This window comes from Poeciliopsis prolifica, unplaced genomic scaffold (assembly GCF_027474105.1).
Source record: "Poeciliopsis prolifica strain line A6 unplaced genomic scaffold, Auburn_PproV2 SCAFFOLD017, whole genome shotgun sequence".
In the NCBI taxonomy this organism is placed as follows: domain Eukaryota; kingdom Metazoa; phylum Chordata; class Actinopteri; order Cyprinodontiformes; family Poeciliidae; genus Poeciliopsis; species Poeciliopsis prolifica.
In genome coordinates this window covers 3,412,319-3,434,783 of record NW_026562392.1, presented here as the reverse complement: position 1 = coordinate 3,434,783, position 22,465 = coordinate 3,412,319, and the positions used below count along the sequence as shown (strand labels likewise).

The 22,465-nt window shown below is 39.2% G+C and overlaps 1 protein-coding gene across 1 annotated transcript in view; it reads right to left on the bottom strand.

Moving 5' to 3' along the window:
• Positions 1 to 22,465, bottom strand: part of LOC129367733 (furin-like protease kpc-1) — a 190,075-nt gene that overhangs the window by 145,538 nt on the left and 22,072 nt on the right. Inside the window, exons 4-6 of the mRNA XM_055042373.1 lie at positions 18,056 to 18,137; positions 12,368 to 12,471; positions 4,538 to 4,643 (exon numbers count right to left, since the gene is read on the bottom strand). Coding sequence (XP_054898348.1) covers positions 4,538 to 4,643; positions 12,368 to 12,471; positions 18,056 to 18,137 — 292 coding nt within the window. The remainder of the gene's footprint in view (positions 1 to 4,537; positions 4,644 to 12,367; positions 12,472 to 18,055; positions 18,138 to 22,465) is intronic.

Below are 22,465 nucleotides of genomic sequence, written 5' to 3'. Positions count from 1 at the left end.
TGCTTTTTTTGTGGGGGGGGGGGGGGGGGGGGTATTTCAGGGGTTTGCAGTAAATACTTCCTGTATTGTGAGCTAATCACATCACAGCCTCTGATTAGTCTTCATAATCAGCCATAAAATATTTTATCGCAGCTCCTTCCTCAGCTGATGCACACATTCTAAATTATGAACATATATGCGAGTTTGTCTTCATATTGGGGTTTGCGTTATTCCCTCAGTGGAGCTCCGGCTGTAAAATCCCGTCTTTAACTCGATGGCATCAGTGTAATTCTGGCAAAATGGCAAAAACTACAAAGCAAACGCTGGAGCCGGAGTGGGCGTTTGAGATGCTTTACAGCAACCGTAGGTATCTCATTTGCACATTAAGTAATGATGGAGAGACAGAGGAGTTCTAGTAGGTAATCCATCTTATTCTGGATTACCTACTAGCTGTCATCCCACCCTACACCCTGGATGTTTCACATGATCAAGTTTGATAACGGAGTCCTTGTGTGGAATCCAACTCTCTGAATCCACCAATCAGTCCCGTCCAGTCATTCTCTGGACTGATATCGTAGCAATATCAGCGCTGATCGATCAATAATTCCCGATTGCTGGGCGACGCATGGCTCTGTACGGCACACATTTTTCAGATGAATCCATAACCCAACCCAGAGGTCACGAACTTCTAATGAACACAGCTTGTGCTGACGTGACAGCTGTCTTTTATTTCAGCTGTAAATGTGTCCAGAAGCCTCATTTATCAAACTATACATGGATTTTAATAAGTATTTTTAAGGAGCTGTCCTCACAAACAAGGTAGGTGATATTTATCAGGCATGTAAACATCATGTTTATTGAATGCTTTTTATTTCTTATCCTTCTTTCAACTTTATGACAGTCATGTCAGAATTATGAGCTACAGCAGCAGGAGAAAACAAACCCGAGTAAAAGAGCAGTGCCTCTCAGATTTCTGCATGTTATTTATTATTTTATTTCCTTTTGGGATCACTAAAGTATGTTTGAATTGAATTTGAATTGAATTGAATTTGAATCGAAAGCTTTATAGAACTGGTGTCATAACAGTTTTTCATTACAGTTTAGTTTGATTTCATTGTGACTTTTTATCTAATTCAGTAAGTTTTAATAGCTTTTTAAGATTGTGTTTTCTAGTTTTTATTAGCTGTTAGTAGTTAAATATTGTTTAGTTTTAGTTTAGTCTTTCTTAGTTTTTTCTTTTGGCTCTCATTGCCTTTACTTAGATTCATCTATGAATAACTTCCAATTTTAGTTTTTATGCTTTGATTTTGAAGGGACAACATTGTAACGGAGCTGATATCGATATTAGCATACGGCATGATAGAGGCACAAGCTATGCTATAATGTAAGTAAGAACATATCATTTCAGACATTGTTTCACTATGACTGTGTATTTACTGCGTCGTATGCTAACGCTAAAGTTGTTTTTAGATTGTAGCTGATATTTCAGGTTGTAAATGTTATTTTTAAGTTGTCACATTTTAGTTTCTTGGCCTTTTTTTCCTGTGTGTACGTTCCCAACTCTCACTGTGAAACAAAGTGTTTATTGCCATTAAACCCAAATGTTCAGCAGTAAAATCTAAAGTCACTTTTCACAGGGCAACTGGATTTATACTGAAGATGAATGTCATTTAGCTGAACTCTGATAATTAGGATAAAGTGATTAAATCAGCTGCACTGGCTCTTATTTGGGGGGTCAGTGTAAAGCTTGCTACACTTCTTGAGCTTTTATTTGTTAAAAAGAATTAAAAACCACATACTGAATCATGGACACATATGAAATCCATATGAAATAATCTGAAGCTTATGTTTGCAACATGACATTTAGAAGATTTTAAGTTGTGTTTGTAAGGTGCTAAAGGTGGTATTCATCAGAGATATGCAAATGTAATGACACAGCAATGAAACAGAAACTGATGCAGGTGTATCTAGAGGGTGCCTTTGAGAGAGCACATTTGTAAAAAGAAACTCAGATAAACCCAGACATGGGTGCATAAATTGAAAGTGGCATACTGAATGTGATTCAATGTTTTAAGAGGATCAGCCTCAGATACCAATTACATTACCTCTAAAACAAAGGGAGAGAGCTGAAGGACAGAGATGGAGAAAGACACCGCGCCGAGGTTGAGTCATGGACACTTTCACTCAAAGAGAAATAATTTATTTCATTGTGATATCAAAATCAATGGGCATCGATTGAAAGGTTGGCTAAAGGTGAGAGGGGAACGCAATGATCCTCTGGCCGAAGAGAGGAAGGGCTCTCTGGAAGATGGGAGGGCGATGGGGAGGAATGGAGGTGAGACCAGGCGAAACGGAAAGACGGAGCGCGAGAAAAGAGGAAGACGTCTCCGTCCGGTTAACAAAGAGCGGGCGGGGGGAGAAAAAAACTGACGAAGGGAAACAGAAGAAAAGGAAGACGGAGGGGCAGAAGAGAAAGAGCGAGGGAGCTCCTGCCCGGGCGGAATCAATATGGAGAGGTGGGGCGAAGTACAATAGCCTCAGAGGAGGGGAGATTCACTGGTGCAGGTCTAATTCTCTCTCTGCCGCACATACATTAACCCGTACAGCCGCTCGCAATCCTCTCCGCTCTCACCATCTCCTGACATTTCTCTCCGGATCTTTCCTCTATATAATTTCTCTCTCTCAGTCTGTCTCTGCCTTGCTCATTCTGTATCCACCATTTACCTTTAACCGTGCACCACAAACACACACACACACACACACGCACACACACAATGGTACAGTCAGTGTGCAGAGGGATGAGAGGCAAAGAAAAGCACTGTTTCCCCCACATTACAACTCAGCACATAAGCCTTTCACAGAAGCACACACATATACAGTTTAAACGATTAATCATTTCATCGCTTAAACTAAATTATGGAAATAATCGTCAACTAATTTGGTAATCTATTAATCATTAACTGGAGTACATAGACTCTTAAAAAGGCTGTTTGCTGTAAGAACAACACAGTCAGAGCAGTAATTAAACAAAAACTGTACACAAAGTGAATACATCTTTGTCTGTAAATGCGTTTCATCCAGATGCATAGTTTTAGCATCAAGCAGTTCAAATTCTGTACAAAAAGAAAAAATCATTCAAGCACCTTTAGCTATTCAGTCATTAATTGGTTAATTGAATAAACAGTGAAAAGATCAGCCCAACACTACTGATGTTAAATGAAGAATAAATGGCTTTTTTAAGTATTTATCTTTGTATTGTTTTTAGCTGCAGATCCATCCTTTGCAACAAATGATTGTGCGTAAGCTTAATTTTGAATTTTAGGCAATAAAATGTTTTATTTTCTATTTAGAAAAAGGAATCAAAAATATGTGCATGTTTTATATATTGTATAAAATAAGCTGAAATTTGCAGAACATGCCATTTTGTTTTTTTATTCGAGTACTCGATTAATCGCCTGATTTGATAGAATCAAATCACTTCTAAAATAGTCGTTAGCCGTACACAGGCATGAAATCGTGGGAAAAACACAAATACACGTAAACGAGTGGAGAAAGTATATTTGATTCCAGTAATTCTGTGATTTGTGCACCCCAAAAAACAGAATCGGAGGTTCTTGACTGCAAAAAAAAAAAAAAATTAAAAAGACAGTGGCTCAAACACACCTTCACACTCCAACAACTACTCCGCTCTATCAGCACTCGAGACAAGTGAGGGTTCAATTAGTTCTTGATGAATGAGCCCATAAGATGCCGCTCTCTCATTTCCCTTGTTGCCAGATATCCCAGCAATCAGAGAGAAATGAATTGTCACTGTGGCGTGACTGAAACGAAGATGATGGAGGTAAGGCGGTGGGCTCAGCTCAGGGAGCTTAGATAAATCATTCGCACTCTTCACTCTGGGTCAAAGGTGACAGAAAACCTGATTTTTTTTCATTATTATTGCGTTGTGCAGTCTCCACTTGTATAAATATTAACATTTCATCTTTTCAAACGTTCCAAAACGGACCAAAAGCTTCGGGAACCTCCACAGTAGTTTCCCTCATGAATGTGCGCAAGACTTCGGCTGTGTCATCTAATGTCGAAAAAAATGACTGTTTCTATAAAATAAGAAATTAAATTAAAATCCCTGCTGAATAAGCTTCCTGTCGTCTTTTTTGTCATTTCCGGCAGTAGACGGCCAAAAAACCTTCACATCCTAACACAAAAGCCTGAGTTTTTTTTAAATATTGCTGTGTTTCCGTGAAGGTAAGGTTAAGTTAAGTTAAGGTAATTTTATTTATATAGCACATTTTCAGCAGCAAGGCAACTCAAAGTGCTTTACATGAATTAAAAGGAAATACAAACAAAATAATAAACCAAAGGAAAGAGCAAAAGAAGAAAGAAAAAAATAATCTAATAACGTTGATCCAAAATATATAAACTAAATAATCCTATTCAGGGTTGTCAGATAAGTATTAGTAAGTATCTTCTTCTAATTCCTTTTAATGGAAACGCAGACACTAGCTCGAGGTCTGTAAGTTTCCTATTAGCACGTGTGCTACAGCGACGTTAAACTCACCGTCATCGATGATGCTGACCACCACTCTGCTGCCGGTTATGTTGTTCCTCCAAACTGGCATCACATTCAGGTCAAAGCCACTGGAGTTGTATTTACCCTGTGCAAACTGAACACACACACAAAACATGTGGTTATGGATCAACGTTGTTAAGAGGCGTCTGACCGGTTTATTAGTTCACCATTTATCTGCATTAGTCTTAAATACCCAATGCCGACAAGATGTTCTTTAATCATACATGAGGTGCAGCTTGGCAATTACACTCAAGTTGAAAGATGGAGGAAATAAAGTAAAACTACTTTTTAAACAATATTTTTGGGGCTTTTGTTTCAAGATATCAAAATTATTACTGATGACCAATTTTCAGCCGCCTACCTGGTCAGAACCAAAAAATAATAATAATAAAAATTGCATTATTTTGAAAAGTGACGGCACCATAACAAAGCATTACCATGTTATGTCAATGACAACACTCTTCAGTGTGGAAGCAATTACTGCAGAAAGAAGACTCCGATCCCTTCCACATGGGAATGTTCAGTCAGCATCAAAAGGACAGAAATGTAACATAAAACACAAATGTAACATAAACACAAAGAAAAAAAGCTGTTTTTACACCCCCAGACCTGTAAGTGGCACCAGACTAGGAGTATGTGTGGAGCTTCTACACAAGGTTAGCGGTAAACACAACAGGAAAGGCAAACAACAAAGCGAAGCTGGAGTCTTTTGTAAAACTTTGCGTTGGAGAACTTTGATGAAAGCTCTGCAGCTGCAGCACAAGCACAAATCCACCATTGTTTTTATTTCTGATGTGTAATAAGCATTTGGGGTAAAAGGTCAAGTTAGAATTTCGTGTTAACACATTAGCCTTTTCACAAAAGAGGAATTTTTATTAACATGGATATATGAGGGCCAAATTTTTCACCCTGAAGCCCACTTGGACAAAAAAAAAAAAAAACAAGCACAATGAGTATAGGGTCTACAATGACAAAAGTTTCCAGTTTGTGTTCAAAATGAAGCACAAACTGTTAGAAGATGTTTAAAAGTGAACTACATTTTCTACAGACAGATGTTACTTGTTCATGAGGGTCACAAACACAGGAAGATAGATTCTGGCATATCCTTTGCTCATTTGTCACTTTGTACTTTTAGTCACTTTGTATCAAATTTTTTGGGGTTTTTTTTTGTTTAAAGGTCATTTTTTGACTTTTGTCTTCAGAAAAGAAACTATAAGATGTCGATGTGCTGCAGTGTTGGAGCAGTTTTATTGAATTTGCAAACAAGAAAACTGACCTGCAGTCAAGCTCAGGTGAAACAAGAAGGTTAAACTTATTACGGGAAAGTTTTGTCTCTCTTAAAATTAAAACCTGAAAAACTAAAGACAGTCTAAAATGTCAACTCTGAATCGTTTTTGCATGTGTTTTACAAACCGTAAAAACTTGTTTTACAGCCACTAAATCACTAACACGTTAGAAAGTTGCCTCTGCTCTTAATGAAAAAAAGGCAGGATGTCAACAAAACTGGCAACTATGTTTTTTGAAGAGAAATCAGAATCTGCTAAAAATCAAAGCGTTTGAATTCAGAAATTGGACACGAGTCTCATGTTGAGGTCACTTATTGAAGAAAAGGAAATAGTTACATGTACAGGAGGAAACCTTAAGGGAAAACCAACTGGGGGCAAACAGCAGGGGACACATATTAGGAACAAGGTTGCTAAGGGAGAACAGACTTGCTAATGGACAGAATAACTGAAAATTGGAGGCTTATATCCTGGGAAGGTGATTAGTGGCATGGAAACCAGGTAAATCCAATTAACCAAATGTACTGACGCTGTGTGGTGAAGGAGACTACGAGGAACGGAAGGAAAGCGATTAATTAAGACAGAGCTGCGAAAAGAACACAAGAAAGCATCAAGGACAGAGAACCCTGACTCAGATCAGAGACGGTTTTCTACAGCATGCGTTACGTACACAAGGACGCCCAATACTTTCATAGCAGGACACATGCAGAAACAAACAGCAACTCTGATTGTATTCTTACTCAAAACTCAAACTCAAAATCCACGGAATCACTGTAGCTTTCCAAAAAAAAACAAAAAAAAAAAACAGCAATTTGAAATTGGACACAGATCTTACATTTGGGCAAAATAATTCAGTGCAATGATGAAGTGAGATATGTCCGTTTTTGGAATCAATGTGACACCAGCTGGGTTTCCATTAACCAGAGAATTGTACAAATTGAAATTACGATAAATTTGCTTAATGGAAACACGACAATTTTGAAAAAAACAAAATAAACAAACACGTTTTTCGATTAAAAGCCGTGGTGAAGTGGTTACCACTGATGTTACTACTGATAAAAACCACAAAGAAGACGGCAGGAAGTGGAAGAAGGAGAATGTTATTCCAACATGTTGAACACATAGCTCTTCTGTAAAATCACAGACTACAATTTTCCCAAAATGTCGCTACTCCCAGATATAAGGAGCTTGTTGCTCCAACACCTGAATAAGACGCTGACGTCTCCTCAGATGGCTGATAGATAAGCTTTGGGTGCCATGACTGAATTATAATCATATCTCATACTGTTAACTGCCATAATCTTTTAATTGTTTTGATTTTGTTTTTTTATTTACATTAGCAGAATGCAAAGTTTTGCGCTCATTTAAGTTTTGTTTTGCTTAGCTTTTTTTTTAAACGCATGTTTCCATTAAGAGATTTTATGTACGACATGTCAAGCTATATAGTTAATGGAAACGCAACTAAAGATTTTCGCACATTTTTAACGGAACAGCAGCCTAGAAGTGCCTCAAGCAAACATCGGACAATGCATCCCACCTCATTGGACGACTTCAAAAATCTGCCGCCGACTTTTTTCCTTTCAAACGTCACATGACACCTACACAATCCCAGAGTCAATGCCCTGTCAGGTTGTTTGAGGGCCACCTCACAGTATTCAGTAGGTGGTTTTGATCCAGCTCAGTAGAAACATATATTGAAAGAATATAAATACATTTATATATATATAAGGGATGGTGTATGCATCTTTAACTGCACATGGTTTCAAAGCGCCATAAGGAACCCGGGAAGTTCACGGACAAGTCGCCCAGACCTCTTCACCTCAAACCACAAATCCACCTACACGGAAACACAGAGATAACCACACATTACAGCAGAGAAGCAACACCTCTGTGGTGAGGCAAAATACCCATCACAGCAGCTCCCCAGAGCCTCACTATCCCCACAAACTACATACATTCACTTGATCACTTAATACAGCTTTAATGTTGCATCCCGACGCAAACACGCAGTACGCTAACAGGCACACACAGACACACACAAAAAAAACACCCAACACTTAAAGGCAGCGTGTAAAGGACGCACACACATACACACACACACACAAACGCAGACTAACTAGAAATGTCAACGGATTCCCAAAACTCGCTCTCCCACACAGAAAAAGGCGCACGCAGACACACACGGCCAATTTGATATTCAAAGTGAGTCCTTTAACTGTTGCTATGATTAAGAGAGAAAGAAAGGAAGAAAAGGCACAATGGGAAAAATGTCTCTGTTGGGGGATTGCGTGCTTTTCCATGTGCGTGCGTCTGTGTGTGTTTGCGCGTGTTTGTTTGTGTGTTTGGCGGGTAGCATCTGGGGAGCTGCAATGCTTTGTAGTGTGAGCGAATAAGGCAGATGAATGGAGGCTGCTAGCAGACTAACGTCCACCGGAACACTGGGGCTGGCTCGAGGGGAGGACACACTCGAATGCACACGCACACACACACTTTAAGCACACATGAAAGGCACACACCTTTGTAAAATTACATATAGGCCTGTGGAGAGGCATCTTGAATGCTGATTCACTTCATACACATGCGGTTATATGAAGTGATGTTGTGATAGTGGCAAAAAGCTCCTCACGCACAACACAAAGTCACAATAACACTTTAAAGAACGACAATTTACCACTTCAGTACTCTCTTTAGCATCTCTGCATTTATAGAGACACGGGTTTGCCTATAGAAATAAATGTACTTCAATGATGACATCTGCTAGTTCACACCTTGCTCAGTTTGAGTGTTTATCAGATTTTTGTAAGAGAAAACAAAACCTTACCAAGTAAATTTGGTCTACTTTCTTGTGTAAACATCTTAGTTCACTTGAAGAAAGACGAGACTAACTTACAAGTTAATTTTTAGAAAGAAATAGGAGATTGTTTAGTCAATAATTCCTTAATATTGATTTTAAAAAAGTATTTGTTCCACTGGCAGATTATTTCAATTATGAGACATTTTTCATATTTTACGAGTGAAATAATTTACCGGCGGCACAAAAATGTTTTCATCAATATTACGGAATTAGACAAGCTCCAGTTTCTTGCTGAAAAGTTTCTCACAGTAATTTTGTCTTATTTCAAGTTTACCAAGATACTTGCGCTTCTAACTAGACCTACATAGACCAAAAATAGTTAGTGAGATTTGGTGTTTTTGCAGGGTCATGTTGAACAACCTAACCTGGCTAATCTGCTCTAATTTGTGTGAAAGATGCTGCCGTGTCCTTCTGGTTGATGTTCAGCCATTCCAAAACTGTTCCTGTATAGTTGGGAGCATGCATTTGTCTTAAGTTGCTATGTTTCCATTCCAAATGTCAGGTGAATTTTTTAAACTTTTAACATTTCACAAAAAAGCAAAAGATAAAAGAATATGTAAAATATGTGTCAATATACCCGTCTATGCAAAGCGCAGTTTTGCAGATGGAGGTAAAAACCAGATAAACATCGCTATGTCGGATGTTATTTTTCAAAAAAACAAAAAACAAAACAACCACTTTACAAATTTATCGATTTGAAGTATTTGAATGCTGCCGTTGACGAAGTGAATAATACAACATTGGAGATTAGGAATCACAAGAAAGTCCACGAAGTCTTGAGACTTCCTTTGAGCAACCCTCTGGACTGACTATTGTAATTGTCAGTCCAGAGTTATTTGGTGTTCAAACACCAAATAATAATATTGATTAGTACAAACAGTGGAAACAGTCTTGGCGTTACAGCAGAAGCTAACATCTCCAGTCTTCCTTATCTCTGTTCTTATGGGAGAAATGAACAGAGCTCCTGAGCTGGCGGCTGTGCAAGGGCCAACACCTGGTTACCCAAGATGCTATTTCTATTAAATATTTTAGGTATACTCTCTGAAAAAATCCGCAAATAGGCTATTTTATTGTTCTTGGGGTTACGTTCCACTGAAAAATTGGCAAAAAGATGACAAATTTTCATGGAAGACTATGACACGCAGGAGAAAAAAAGCAAACAATTTCTCCGTCTTCATCTCGGTTGGACTTCAAGAAAAACATATGAACACAAACAGATTGTCAAACAACAACGCATATCATCCACTGATTGATTTGCTGCAGGGAGCTCAGCAAGAACCTCCGTTACAGGAGCTGAACTTGTCATCAAGGTGTGTTAGGCCAAACTCGCCGAGAGTAGGTAATGAAAATATTACTCCACGGTCAACAGACACACACACACCCACACACACACGCACACACACGTCTCGACCTGAGCAGATTACTGACCCTCAATCAATATCTCCATCCACCAGAGGCTGATTAAACACAACAGAGTGAAATCAAGAGAGGGAGACGAGAAGCCGATAGAGAGAGCGAAAGGTTCCAAGTTTTAGAAAGGCTTTTCATTTTTCCTGATTACTCAGTGATTGATAATTGTCCCCTATATTCCTGTTTATGTAATCAAGCCATATAAGTTAAAAACCACATAATCACTTATGTGTCACACTTCACGTAACACCGCATGCATCATGGTGGGCTTTGAAAAAAAAAACAAGAATCCTGTCGATAAAATTTCTAAATTCAGAGCCGAGCGGTTGCTGCGAATCGCGCTCATATTGGAGCTCCGAGCTCTCCGCCTCACATTTCTCTTCATCATCTCGTCTCGATACTGTCTCCGCCACCCTCCGCCCCCATCCCTGACTCTCACCCCTCCAACTTGCCCCGAGAGCTGAGATGTCAGTCAATCTGCTGCTGGTTGCCTGGGTGAATCCGTGAGCCCGCCTCTCCTCCCCCTCGCTCTGCCAGATTACGCCCTCGCACGTCACTCAAGACCGTCTGCAGGAGTCGATTGGCTGAGAGAACGCTTTGCCCAGGGTATTTATAGCAAGAACATGCCAGGGATTTATTATTGATAGAGTAATCAGTGATATAATTTATCACCAAATTCCATCGATATGAGCAGAAACAGAGGCTGTCGTTGCACAACAGACCCAGCAGGAAGTATTTAGTGCACAAAAGTAATAGTTATTATTTTTTTAAATGGACTGACAAACAACAAGTTACTTTTTTTGTGTGTGTTAATTATGTTTTAAGCCAAACATGGAGGAGCAGCGTTCAGCTTCTATGAACTACAAATCTCAAACAAACGTCCAGAAAACTGCAAAACAGCGGAAACACTGACTTTCTTTAAATCAAAGCTAAAAGCCCGTCAGCTTAGAGTTGCTTTTGATTTGGATTGATCGTTTTCACGATGGCATTTGACAAAATGTGATGTTTATTGCTCGTTTTATAATTTATGTGAAGCACTTTGAACTGCCTTCCTGCTGAAATGTGAGATACAAGAAAACTTGACCTATTCAGTTCTACTTTACCAAAACATATATTTTCTTTCCAAACATGAATTAAGATTCAATTAAGAGGTCATAGAGGTTTCACTCAGTGTGTCAACATCTACTTTGAAATATGTAGTTTACCACAAATGAATACAGTTTATTGAGTGGTAGTGTCGTTTAAAATAATGCAAAGTATATTACTGGTATACTAATAAGAAGTCCCTGCATATTTGACTATTTTGTCATTTTTTCAGTGTGATGTAAAAAACATCTTCTGTTTCAACCATTCAGATGTTTATGTTGTATTTTAGAGTTTCAGATTGAAGTGACCATATTATCAATCAACTCTAAAATAAATCAACTGATTACGGTTTAACAATGAAACTGTATAAGAAAATCTAAATGATATTTCTGTTCAACTAAGGAACACAAGAATTAAAATTAAATAGCCTTTTTAACTGTATTTTTGCATGTTTTTATTTAATTGTCATTGTTTTGTGGAAATGAGTTTTCAATTTGACATTTAAGTTGTTTTTTGCTTATTTCTGCAGATAGTGATTGATTTGTTAAAGCAATAATAAAATAAAGGGTGAAACATTGAAGGGGGTAAATACACACATGCATGAAAACATGAAAAGCTTTCGCTGTGGTTATTGCTTTAGCAGGAAAGGTACATCAAAATGATGTTAGTCGGATTCCAAATAAGAACTGGTCCAAGTTTAACCGACATTGGACAATAATCTTATTCCAGGAGCAAAAGCTCCCTCATGATATAATTGTTTTTGTGACGCTTTACAAACAGACTTCAAACATAATTCTCTGTTCTGTTGCTGTTTTCCTGCTGGGCCTCAGAAACACAGTTTGGCCAAAACAGCGTGAACAGGACAGCTGAAGGCATAAGCATGTCTTGTTGTCTCAGCCCAGTTGTGCGCCGGTGTTCCTCCAAGCCTCATCAATCCCAGACATCTGTCTCAGTTCAACATGGACAACCCACTCACCCCTTCGCCCGCCTTCCCCGCCATCCCCTTATCTCTCTGTCTTCTGTCTCCTTCTCCAGTCACACGTGAAAGCCTGTCTGACTTATGCCTGTCAGAAGAACATCCTTCAACGCGAAGACGAGAAGAGAGGAGAGATGGGGGGAGAGACTTCCAGATAAGGGAAATGACGACACACACAAACACACACCCAAGCAGATAATGACACCCACCAGTTCCCACTGCATGGGCCAGAGCGGGTCGTTGAAGGTGAGCGACTGGTCGTCCATCCTCTCCTCAGACGGGCTGTCAGCTGGAGGCCATTTCCTCTGGGAACCTGCAAACACAAAGATCTATGTGATACCCGTGTGTGTGTGTGCGTGTTTGTGTGGAGTTTCCCCTTTTCCAGTATCTTGAACTTTAACTTCCGGACATCCCTGGATTTCCAACCAATAGAAAAAAGCTACACAGATTCTCTTCTCACCACAGAGGTGGAATACTGTGGGGAGATTAGCATATCATTAGCATCTAATTAGCATCTCATCACTGCGGCATGGCTCAGAAAAACACAAAATTTGACCAAGTATTTCTGCTTAGTTTCTAGTGCACATATCTTAGTACACCTTACATAAGTCAAAACTAACTTACAAGTCATTTTTAAGTAAAATACAGGAGCTTGTTTTTGTGCTGAAAAGTAACTTTGTATTTCAAGTGTGCAAAGTTATTTTTAGCTTGAAAAGAAAAAACAATCCCTGTCATAATTAATACAATAAAGGTTGTATTTGGTTCTGGTTCTGTTCTGCATCACCAGAAACCAGAACCAAACGTGGAGATGCAGCATTCAGCTTCTATGATCCACAAATGGAACAAACTTGAGTAGCTTTACATCGAGGCTAAAAACCCACCTGGTTAGAGTTGCCTTTGTTCCATAGCAACTTGAACATCAATCAACATATTTGATGAATATCTGCTTGATTATGGTTTTTGACTAAATGTAATGTTTACTTTTTGGGATTCAATTAAAATATGTTCCCTTTGTCTTGGTTGTAGAAAATGTTTTATCTCTTCATTTAATGGAGATATTCTTGTTTTGCTCCCACCATTATGTGGTAGTGATGCATTGATGTCGTTCTGATGGTTTGCTGTATACCGCTTCACTGAAATTAAAGAAGCTTCAGCTGATGTCAGTCTGAGCTTGTTTTAGGAAGCTCATTTAGGAACCGGTTCATTTTCTCTGCCAAAGGCAAACTGATGTTTTGTTTTTTTTTATTTGGCTTGTTAAGGCAAATAAAGTTGCTTTAAGATATTTTTTTGGTTTGAAAACCTAACCTAGTGTCCTGGGTCAAACTATAACACAGGAGTCTGCGACCTAAAGAGCCATTTTGCTCTCAGCACAGCCCATAAAAACTTGTTTAGAGCTGCAAATGTCACACAACCTTTTGAAAATAGACAACTTTTCAAACTTTAGAAGATTTATTGTCATTTTTCTTAAGTGACAGAATTTTATTTCCATTTTTAGGATTTTAAATGAAAATAAGCATAAAAGAGATAAGAGATATTTTTGTTATAAAAAGCCAACCAAATGACAAGGGAAAAATATTTAAAAACATTTTACTGGCAATTTTAGTGTTATTTTAGTGGAAATTCAAAATGCAATTATTGTAGAAAAAAATGAAAAACAATTTAAAACCTGCATTTGTTGTTATATCTGTATTTAAAAAATATTGACTGGTTTCTTTTAATTGTTAGCTAAAGTTATTAAGAGCCACTGTGGACTGTCCAATGAGCCATAACCCAATTTCAGACTTATTTTAATGTCAATATGTAAAGAAATATATAATTTTTCATCAACATTAATACCTGCTATTAGACCCAATGTATTTCCAGAAGTTGTGAACCATTACAGAGCAGCTGAAGTTAACTAATTAGATGATTTTAAATGCAACAGTAAAAACAATGAAAAGAGCCTGATAATACAGATAAACATCATCAAGATTTCCATTTCTAGAAAAATACAAATTCCTAAATTATTTAATAATCATATCTAGAAAATATGCTGTCACTTCATACAGTTGGGGATTCAATAATTATGTCTGAAAAAGTGTTGAAAATGCCCATTTAATGTGACACGCTTGTTTTCCCAACGGCAGCTTAAATCCTAAAATACTTGCGCGAAACCTCAGCAGTGAAAAATTCAATCTGGTCAAAGCGTAGAAGTGCATTTCTTATTTTCCCTCCTTCCTTTATGAGAGTCAACACACAGCTGCAGCCTTCATCCATGATCTCCTGGCTGTTTCATCTTTCTGCCTCCCTCTGGTGCTCTCCTATCATCTGTCAGAGCAGAGGCTGCGCGACACGGCGAGGAAAGTTTTATACAAAGAGGCAGACAGAGAGAAGTGCTGCAGAAGGACACGAGTCGGTTTATTCTTGCGCACGGACAGCTCCCATTTACAGCGGCACACGATCCATCCGACTCCCTATGAAGACGTAGAGTGATTTAAGAACTGCAATTCCGTTCTACTCAGCTGTGTCAACTTAAATTTAATTATGTACAGTCTAGTTCAATACACTCATATCCAATACGTTTCAGGGGTGCGCCTGTGAATCTGTCCTGAAGTTGGCTTTGTCTTACTTCAAGTGTACTGAAATATTTGCACTAGAAACTAGGCCAAAACTACTAGGTAAGATTTTGTCTTTTTGCAGTGCGTGGACACTGCACTTTCCATTATCTGAGTGAAATGGGTGATGCTGCCTTTAATACAGACATTTACAGTATGGATATTTGCCCAGTGTCATTGCCTGGCTCGGCACACACAGGAACTTTAAGGAATTGAGGTATCTTTTAATCCAAATTAGTCTGCTGCTGCATGACCCTTGATTAGTGGGTCATGCATCCCCAGAAATATTGTAATTAATAATACAATATTAATGTAATATTCTTAAACTGAATAAAGATATATTAACTTATGGAAATCAGAGCAAATAGTTTATGTCCTTCCGAGTGAATCTGCAATATTTCTTTTTAGAAGTGAAGCGCTAACTAAAGTGTGGCCAACACTACGGCGCAAACGCAATGTAAATCTATTGTTAGCATGAGGGCTAACACTAGCATAGCATATTGAGTGACTATCATGCTGACACTGATGAGGGTTGCAGCTATTGTATTGGCTAACTTTAAATCACTCCATTCAGTGTTCAAATGTTAGCGTATAAAGTTAGCTAAAATGCAAGGAAGTCTTCTGCAGAGTCAGAGACTTCAAGAGAAGAAACAACACAAGCATCAGGAGTCAAACTGTCAAACCAAACCAACTGAGGAGAAGTAAGAAAGTGTTTCTTTTCACAGCAGGTTTCATAGTTATTCAGAACTGTGACGCTTCATTTTGTCCACATGCTCATTACATCAAGAGACGACTGTTGGTGCAATTGTTAGAAAATGGGAGAAACTTTCAGTTTCCCTCAAACTGGAGATCCGTACAAGATCTCCCCTCTTGGAGTATCAATGATCATGGCAGAGGAGATGGATAAGAAACCACTTTTAAATTGGCAAATGTAAAGAAAAAATTGTGGCGTAGCAAATATTTATTTTCCCCACTGTCTGTCTGTACTGGTGCACTTGATCATCTTTGCTCATGTCGCTGTGTGGTACTTTGACTTCTTTTTCATGGATAACTGTATTTTTTGTGCACCTTGCATGTGATTGGTCAGAAGCACTTCCTGTTCAAAAGTGCTTTCAGTAGTTACAGTGTTGTTGCATGTGAAACTTTCGGAAGTTGTGCGGGAGCTTGCCTTTATTGTTTGTCGTTCTCAATCGTGACGGAATGATTTGGACTTTAAAGCGGGAGCCGTGTGAAATGAACCATCCATCTGCTCTATCAGGATCATTATTTGATTATCCGTCTTTTTTTCCTTGCATCAATCTCAGTGCTCCTGCTTATGAAGTGTATTGAGTGTTGTGTCTCAGCTTACTTTATCTTGGTCACATGCCTGAGATCAACACACTGTGCTCTTTTAACACACATTGAATTATACAAAGCTATATTAATGCCGATGTGATTTTTTTCTCTCACTTTTGCAGTTCATTTGCACCTTTTCCTCTTTGCACACTTTATGCAAACTGGGATGACTTTTGATTGTTAGATTTAATCTTTGCTTGGCTGAGTGTGTACTCTAATTCTCCACGCTGTACTGTAAGTTATTAATTATTCTTGTGCACACTCTCCATCATCATAACACCAAGACAGCAGAAAATGATCAACTTCACACACCCTGTCACTTGACGATCCGCGCAGATTTAATGATGAAGCTAAACATTATCAGCAGATCGGTACTAAACATAAAAACTCGACGAAAACGGCTTGCTCCTTTATTTGTGCTTGGTAAAAACAGAACAGTGTTAATCAAGTTTGGGTGCTTTCTGCACAATTAAAATAAAATATGTAAGAATTACTCAGAATCAAATGCATCTGAACTAACTTCAAATCAAGAATATTGGAATACTGTAAAAAAAAAAAAGGTTTGATATTTTTGGCCACTCGTTTCAGAAAGGGAAACTCTTAAATTATATAGATTCCTCAAATGCATTAGAGCATTTTATGCTTTTATTTCTACTAAGTTTGATTATTATAGCATAGATATAATAAACAATCCAATATTCAATGTCTTATTATTTTTTTATATTATAAAAAATCTATAAAAACAGATATGTTAAGCAGAAATGTTAAGCCTTCTGAAACGTATGTTCATCTCTATGCACTCAGAACTTTGTTGGAGCTCATTTTGCATGAATTACCACATCAATCAATCAACTTTATTTGAATGGCACATTTCAGCAACAAGGCAGTTCAAAGTGCTTTACATCGTAAAAATAAAAAACTATAAAAAAAAAAAAACATACAGTCAAAAATTTAGAAAACCAATAACAATTTTGATGAGTGCCATCCTCGAAATTATCAACTCACATCAAATAAAACATCATAAAAACAAATCAATGTTTCATGGCATGGAGGTGATCGGCCTGTGGTTCAGATGAGGGGTAAAGGAAGTCCAGGTCTCTTCAGAGCGTCTACATTGTTGGTTCTGATGTCGCTCATCTTCCTCTTTATGATTCTCCATAACTTACAAACTTATCTGAACAGGCCAGGTAAGTTTGCTGACCAGTCAAACACAGGATGAAACACCATGGTCACTGAACCGGCTTTAGGTACCTTTGGCAATGTGTGCCAGAACAAAGTCCTACTGGAAATTGAAATCAGCATCTCCATACAGCAGTGTGTCAGTGGAAGGAAGCCTGATGTGCTCTAAAATGTCCTGGGAGACTGCTGCGTTGACTGTGAACCCCAGAAAACCTAGTGGACCAAGAACATGACACCTGAAATTCCCACCGACTGTAAAAACTTCACACTGGACTTAAGTCAGCATGGATTTTGTCTCTCTCCATTCTTCCTCCAGATTCTGGGACCTTGATTTCCAAATGAAATGCAAACTTTACTTTCATCAAAAAAGGACACTGAACCACTGAGCAACAATCCAGATGTTTGTCTCCATAGTCCAGTAAAGATGCTTGTGAACTTGCCTCTGGTTTAGAAGTACCTTGATTCAAGAAATGTGACATTTGTAGACAGGTTCATCTGTACATAGTGGCCCTTGAGATGCTGACTCCAGCTCAGTTCACTTACTGTAAAGCTCCAAAAGCATATTTACTGGATTTTGCTTGACAATCCTATGACGGCTGCGTTTATCCCTGTAGCCGGTGCACATTTTGCTACCTCACTTTGTTTCCGCTCAACATCCTCTATGTCTTGCTTACTTTTTCAGACATTGACTTTTGGGCTTTGATTAGTTGTTAGCATAAAGCTAAAAGAGACAAAGGCTTGAAATATTTCACTGGTTTCTAAAAGAAAAAACAACTAGGCAAAACTTACCTTTCATCCGACCATAGTCTCGTCCCGTCAGCGGAACCCGCTTGTCTCTGTAATGACATCGCTGCCTTTCTACCCAGAGAACCTAAAAATCACAGAAACAAATAAATGATTTTATTTCTTTTAACTTTTCCTGTTTCTTATCACGATAAAAAAAAAAATATATCACATCCTTCCTTGCCTAACCAAGCAAACTACACTCTGATCATTCCGATTTTTTTCTCTCATTTTTTTGCTTTTTTTTTGTAAATAATCCGAATTTAATACGGAAAACTACAATTGATCCTCTTTTATTTTATTCACTTGGACAAGAAAAAACAGGGGGGAAAAAAATCCATAGTGCATGGAGAGTTGGAAAACTTTGTGAAGAAATGTTAAAGGTACTCTTCATTAGTTCAAAGAATGCCCACTTGTTCTTTCCTTTTGCAGTGCCATTGCCCAGGGTTAAAAGCAACAAAAACACTCCCCATCTCCTCCACACCTCTGTCCTCTGCAGGGCACACGCATGCACACATGCACGCCGTTCTTTCATAGTCCGCCTGCCGGTGGCTTTGATCTGATAAGAGGCCGGTCCTTGTGGGTGTAAAAACAGTAAATCAAACAGAGATCACACACGCGTGCATATGTATCACTGTCAGGCCGCCATTGTCCGCTCACACTTAAATCAGAGTGGAAGAGGTTGAAAATAAATACTACTGAGAGGCGGCTGCAGTCTTTTATGTCCTAAAAGCCTTCTCCCTTTATTCTCCCTTCATGTTCTTCAATTAGACTCAATTAACAAAAGCTAGGAGCTGGTCTTAACTACCCACGAAGGACAGCTGTTATAAGGACGCTACATGCGTGACATTAAACACACAGGACAGAGGGAGGATGTGCCATGCATACAGATCGGCAGAGGGGCTGAAACCACTTCTTTTTCTTTTCTTTTTTTTTTACGTTAGCAATAATGAGCTTTGTTCATTTAGGCTCTAAAATCAGTAGCTTACATAGGTAAATCCTACAAGCAGCAAAAAGGAACACATTTTTTCATACATTTTTAAAGCACAAGGCTCACGTTTTGTATCCCACACAATAGGAAATGAAATGTAAACAAATAACTTTGCAACATAAAACACAGAAACTTTGTGATATTTAATCCTTAGGCTGGTGATGCTTGCAGTTTACCTAAGTGGTCACATTTCGCACATTGTTATATCTTCACGAAACACAAGGCACATTTTTATTAGGTTTTTTTTTTTTTGGCCTTAAAGCAGCAGGCCAAAAAAAATATAGTTTTCATTGTAACTTCAATGAAAACTATATTTTTTTTACATATTTGCTGAAATTGTCACTATGTCGTGACAGTATGGTATTACACAGATACTCTGTCAGTTCGAGAAATCAGAGCCAGGAGGCAGGTCTTTACAGCGGCAATCACAATCCCCGTCCCCTGTGCCCCTCTTCTGCTCTCTGCTACAGATCATGTTCTCAATGCTAAGGCTAGTTAGCATAGCCACAAATGACAGTGAATAAATAGTTTTCCTGTAACAGTAAGTTAATTCTCCACCATTAGCACATTTTCCAGCAAGTATATGAGGATAATTGACAGCACAAAGACCCTCCTCCTGGCTCTGATTGTTCGTTTTTGGTTGGGAGTGATGCATTTCTTCAGATGGCAATAGCAGCTCAGGGAGGAGGAGTTAGATCTTTTCACAGATTATCTGCCTCATAATGTACTGTCATGGCATGGTGAACGTTTAAAAAAATATATCTAAACACATTCTGTATAAAAGTTATATACTGCAGCTTCAATGTCACTTTTAAAAGTAAAAAGGGAAAGCTTGTTAGCTTAAGGTCATCATCTGAACTGTGAAGTACAAGGGGGTTTTGGGTGTGGTTTTCTGCAAGAGAGAGTGGTGGACTTCACAAAAGGGATAACGTCATGAGAAAAGAAGATCCTCCAAACAAATCTGATCAGCTGCCTTGTGCCTTATGTGATGTCACCAGAGGAACAGAAGCTCCCTATCTTATATATTGATTCAATAATTCAACACAAAATACCAAAACAAATATTGTTTGTACTACGGCAGAGAAAGAATATCTAAAATAAAGTTCGTTTATTTGACTGAAAATTCTGACAGGTAGCTTTGAACATAAAAAATACATTAAACAGATTTACATATTGATAGATAAACAATCATGTCAGAGGGTGAGTATGTGTGTTTGCATGCATCAGTGTCTGTCCCAAATGCCTTGTTAAAGCCCTCCAGCCCCTCCTCTTGAGAACCAGCCAGGACAAGCGGATCAATACACATGATAGGGAGCTAATCGCTCTCTGTCAAACCAGGCACCACCAGCTACTAATGGCACATGCTCAGCAAGGAATGGATGCGTGATTGTGTGTGCACGTGCGTGTGTGAGCCTGAATTGACCTTAACAGCACATTGAGCTCTCCTCGGGGACTTTTGCTCAAGGTTAGACTCGGGGGAGAAGGTGCAATTGACAACACTGTCTGTGACACTGACCCCAGTGCCATCAGGACATTCATCATCCAACTGTCACACACGCACACGCAGTGCTGACACACAAATATGCACCGAATAGATCCAGCACAGAGTTGGCATGATGCAAGGGGGAAAAATAAACAAAAGGCACATCAATGAAAAGAGCAGCAAAAATTGCTTTTTATTTATGCTGTTAAATAAACTGAGTGCAACTTGAAGGTGCAGTTTGGTGTAAAGCCATGTTTTACGTGGGTCTGAACGTTGAGACAGACATTGATCAGCTGCTTATCTGGATCGTAGTACTGTCGAATATACAGTTCTATCAATAAAGGTGAGATTTTACTGTAAACAGAACGTCTGCATAACGTAGCACAGTGCTGCTGTATTAAGTAGTTACAACTTACTGTCATAAAAATTTTTTAGCACTCATCAATCCAGCAGCAGCATAAAACTGTAAGGTTTCAGAGTTGTGACTCTCAATCAGGGGAAGTTTTGCAAAAAAAAAAAAAAAACTGTGACATTTTGGTTTAGCAGGAAATCTAATTACGTACGTTACATCCTCGGATACTGAGGAAGGCAAAGCTGAAGCCCTTTATAGGGGGAAGTACGACTAATCAAACGCAAATGAATTTAAGATTAATGCACATTTTAAAATACAGGTTTTGCAAAGTTGAATGTGGGAACACGCAAAGAGGAAAAACAGAGACTCATTCCCAGTGGTTTATAAAACATCAGTTTCAGATCGATGTTTAGGAAAAGGAAGATTTGAGCTCAAATATGTCTGTACAGCTGATGTCATATTCTATGCTACCAGGGAAAGAAAAGTGTAAAAATGTATGCATGTGCGTGTGTCTGTGTGTGTGTGTGTGTTTTTTCTGTTGTCTAACTATGAATGAGTGGACGTGCTGCATGGCAGGCAGCTGCAGCAGCCTGATAGTCGAGCCGAGCTGCTCGGACATCAGCGCTGACATTTCGGGCTCTGCCACCCGCTTCACGGCCCCATGGGAACGCCGTGGCAATTGCATCTGTGGTGGTGGTGAACGCGTCTCCCACCCTCGCTCGCCAAGCCCCACCCCACCCGAGCCCGTCAATCTCCGCGCCGCATTTCCCTCGAGACCCGACCTGAACTCAGAGCCGACTGGCCGACTTGGGCAGCGGTGAATGCTGCAAATGACCCACCGTTGCCGGTGCAACGATTGTTATCCGCCTCCCCTCCAGCCTCTTTATTTAATCTCTCATCTCTCCCGTCAGGACTGAAAACCTCGACCACAGAGAGGGAAAAAAACGACAGAGGACAGAGTTTGTGTGTGTTACTGACAGTAAAAAATAAGAGTGTGAGCTCTACAGAGGGAAGGGAGGAGGGTGTGGAGCTGAAAAGAGTGAAAGAGAAGAAACAGATAACAGACAGATACACTCTGGCCCCTCCTTGAGCCTTTTTTCAGGGCACCCCTTGCCCGTCTCTCCCTCCTTCCCCTTCCTCTCTCTCCTCACGCCCCTCTTGGGCCCTCTGGTGTTGTTGCTCACTCCATTGTGTCAGCCTTCAGAAGTGCTCAGTTTGAGTGGCAGGCCGTCACAGATCAGTTCCCAGCTAAAGCGGCCCGGCAGGCCAGGGTGACGGGCCAGGAAGGGATCTAAGTGGGGTTTATCAGCGCTTCTTAACGCCTCTCCGGCTCCCTGACACAAAAGAGAGGGGGTATTAAACATCTAAAGCAAACCAAAAGGCGTGAAAGCTCCTTATAGGGCCGCGGGATTGAGGATGTGACTGGAGTCTAAAAATAAAAAATAAAAAAAAAGTAAGCGAGGGAAACACACGCCCTCACGCACATACAGAGACACACAACTCAGTAGCGAGGAGGCACTGAGGGAAAACTCAAATGTTTTTATTCTGTGTAAATGGATAAGTAGGTGAAGGGGAGAAAGAAAACCAAGC